Here is a 3,480-nt window from a genome sequence, read left to right as displayed (position 1 = left end):
AAAAAGAAGAATCCTTTATCTGCAGGAGGATGGCAACTAGAGTTCAGATGGCCGAAAGGACCGACAGGGAAAGATTAATAGAGCTGATTATTTATATGTTGAGAACCTGACAGGTAGTGGAGAGGGGATGTCCTGAAGGGATGGGGTTGCACGCAGCCCAAGATGGGGAGCAGCTGCTGAAGGGTGCAGCCAGCACTGCTGAGAGGAGATGGGGAGAAAGGAAAAAAAGCTGGCTGACGGCCAGGAGACTCTGGCCGTGAGATCGATAACGCTGTTTTAGATGTAAAGAGTGTTTGGTGAACACAGCGAGCAAAGGGGTCTCAACTGGCAGTTCATAAGATTTATTACTCTGGTCTTAAAATGACAATAATGGGGTGAAGCAGCAAAAAGATATCTATGGAGGTCCTATGTTTTAGCTCCCTAAATGGAGGTAGGGGATCCTGTATGGGCAGAAGTTACCAAATTGTTCTTTTTCCCCCAAGGGCTGTGAAACAACTCTTACAAACAAGCAGAGGAGAGTCGTGGGGTGCCACAAGGTCTGGCCATCCTTGCAGTGAGACGGCTACTCCTTCCCATATCTCTTTGATCCCAGAGCTCCTCTCCTGCCTTGGTCTGCACCCCAAGGCTCTCCTGTTGCAGCAAGAGGCTGTGCACTGTAGGCTTGGGCACTCTTCTTGCTAAATTGGGAGCTGACACAGAGACTTTTGATGGACTATTTAAAAGTGCATTGTGCTAACCACACTTGCAGAAGCCAAAACAGACCTGATGGCATCATTGATGTTCAGCTCTCCAGGTTAATGTGGCTTTTTTGGTGAAATCTTTGATTAATGAATGGTCATGAACCAAAAATGACTCGTTTTCAAGGCTGCATTTGGCGATGAGTGGGAGCCAGAGAGAGGGGCTAAAAAGTGTTGGCAGAGTCCTGAAATCAGAAGAAAGGCAGTAAACAGGGTGATACAATGCTAACAGGGCTGCTAATTGCTTATCACCAGTGGTTCAGGCTGCAAGGTGGGGTCACCACCTTCTGACAGTGCTGCTGGATGTTTAAACACTGCTTAGTTGGCATTTGCCACCCCTGGCTGGGTCCCTCCTACACCTCTACCAGGCCCTAGCAGCGGTTGTGGCTTCCTACAGCCCTAAAGACATGAAATTTAATCTAAATGAAATTAAGGTTTGGATGGAGACCAGGCACTGCAGATGTGCATTGAAGATACTACCATCTGTGCTCAGAATCCTGGAATGTCACCCATTGTCACAGAAACCTGCACCAAAATTGTAGGTTTTCTTTCCTTCTAACAAAATTTCCAGGTTTTGTAGTGGTGAAACAAACAAACCAACCAAGCCTCAAAAGTGTGAGCTGGACTGTGGACTGGGGACCTGTTTCCACAGAGGTTAGTTTGAGTGTCTGGGGGATGAGTAGAGATGTGTAGCATTTTTTCCTTTGGGTGTGGGTTTCTGGAGGTGGGAGGGTAACAGAGAGAAAGGCTTAGCCCTCACGGATGCAGGGTGAGCTCCTGCCATGGTTATGTGGCTTCAGTTTGCTCCTCTGTGGGCTCTTTTTTAGTTCAAAGCTACACCCACTCAATTTCCAGCAGCACATTTGTGCTGCCTAATACTAATATATTGGTATTAATGATATGTTTATAAAGTGAAGAGGTAAGGTAAACAGTACACTGACAATTTATTGCATTTTAGAGCTTTGGATTTCCCCCACATATTTCATCCCACCTGCCTGCTAGTCAATGTAACACAGCAGTACAGCAGGGGAGCATTTCCTTCCTTCTCTGGTTCCCTTGCCCAAGTTATTGGACATCTGATACAGCCTTGAATTAGTGAACTATTTAAAGTTTACTATCTTATCGCTTTCTGGCATTAGAAACCCAACCTCTAATCACATCTCCTATTTTCTAATGTAACTAATTCATTTCAATATTTATTCTTTGTAGGATTCATGGCTATTTCCTTGCTTTTGATTACTTTTTCAACCATGTAGATAGGGTACTGCTCAATATAGAGCCCATGTGTGCATGTCTTATATATGTTTGGGCAGTTAGAACTGCCACGCAAAATGTCCCAAGATATCCATAGATCAGCCTGACATCTAGATTATTTTCAGCTTATTCCACCCCGCAATATTGATGACCCTGTCAGTGAGAACCACCTCCGCTCCATCCAGTCTTTCTGCAGAGTCTCATAGTTAGAGCTCCTTTTCCTTTAGGACATCTAAAACGACAAATTGTTAGTGGAGGAGCTGTCATACTGTTCTTACTTGATGCATCAACATGAAACTCACTGTTGGCTATGTCCATAGGGGCAAACTCAGGACACCAACAGCCTTTGAGTAGTTTGTTATGAAACTGCTGATAGGATCAGTCAGTGTCAGTTGCACTTAGGAGCTGAGAGGTGGCAAGGGGCTGTGTCAGCTGGCCTGGGGACACTGGTTTCTGTGGGTGTCTCTGGGGACAGGTAAGGAAGGCACAGGGGTCTGGCACTGCTGCTGGGCAGCCATGCGCAGTGTGGGCGGTGCCAAAGACCTCTTGTGCATTTCAGCATGTGCTCCACGCCCTGCAGTCGCTGTCTGCCTGACTGCGGCACCCTGGAGGCCCATCAGAAATGTGTGATCATACTGAGTAAGGTGTTCCCACCTGTGTGTCTTTGTCCTTTGCTCCCCCTCAAGCTGAGCCCTCTAACACCGAAGCAGATCTGCGTGCCAGGCTCCTGTCCTTGGAGAGATCAGAGTCCTCCTCTGGAAAGCAGGTGGAAGATGGAGGCACTGACTCCAACAGGACCGAGAGACAGAGACTCAGCCCCCCCAGGATGCAGCACAAGTGGGTGTATGTCTGCAAGGTGAGGACTTCAGTTTTCATATCGCCGGTGACTGTTGTGTGTCCTGTGGGGGAGCACAGCCTTCTCCTCAAAGCACAGCAGCCACCATTTAATGTGGCACAGATACTCTCAGGTCTTCTCTGAAAATAACAGGTGATGGCTCCTAGCCCTGTCTCCCTTAATAACAAATTCCAGACAGACTCAGCAAAGCTCTTGTCCCGGCTGGATGCTGCCTTGGCAGAGCAATGATGGGTGACTGGTGTGCGACAGCCGGGAGCTGTGGAGCCCCAGAGAGGGGCCTGCGCCCCGGAGCCGTCTTCCAGCGCGCAGTGATCAGCCATAACCCACAGGCGGTCCTAGATCTGGTCCAGGCACGATGCCCGGGGCCGGACCAGGCCCTGACTCACCCCCATGGCTCTTCGCTTTCCGGAGGAGTTTGACCCGGCCGCTGCGCCGTAGCACGGTTGCCGTGGAGACGAGCGGCGCGGCCTAGTGCGGCGGCGGCGGCGGCACGCGCAGATGAGCGGGCGCTCTCGGCGATGTCGTTCCGCGACCTTAGGAGTGAGCAGCCTCGCTGAGTGGCGGAGGGACGGGACGGGACGGGACGGGACGGGACGCGACGCGAAGCGACGGGACGGGACGGGGCGCGACGGG

At 50.2% G+C, this 3,480-nt stretch overlaps 1 protein-coding gene across 1 annotated transcript in view; it reads left to right on the top strand.

The window, feature by feature from the left end:
* The first annotated feature begins 3,365 nt into the window (after nucleotides 1-3,365).
* Nucleotides 3,366-3,480, top strand: part of CLUAP1 (clusterin associated protein 1) — a 65,672-nt gene continuing 65,557 nt past the window's right edge. The window contains exon 1 of the mRNA XM_010179167.1: nucleotides 3,366-3,387. Within this exon, the coding sequence (XP_010177469.1) occupies nucleotides 3,366-3,387 (22 nt within the window). The remainder of the gene's footprint in view (nucleotides 3,388-3,480) is intronic.

Source organism: Mesitornis unicolor, unplaced genomic scaffold, assembly GCF_000695765.1.
Source record: "Mesitornis unicolor isolate BGI_N332 unplaced genomic scaffold, ASM69576v1 scaffold23292, whole genome shotgun sequence".
NCBI lineage: Eukaryota > Metazoa > Chordata > Aves > Mesitornithiformes > Mesitornithidae > Mesitornis > Mesitornis unicolor.
This window is presented reverse-complemented; position numbering and strand designations above follow the sequence as displayed.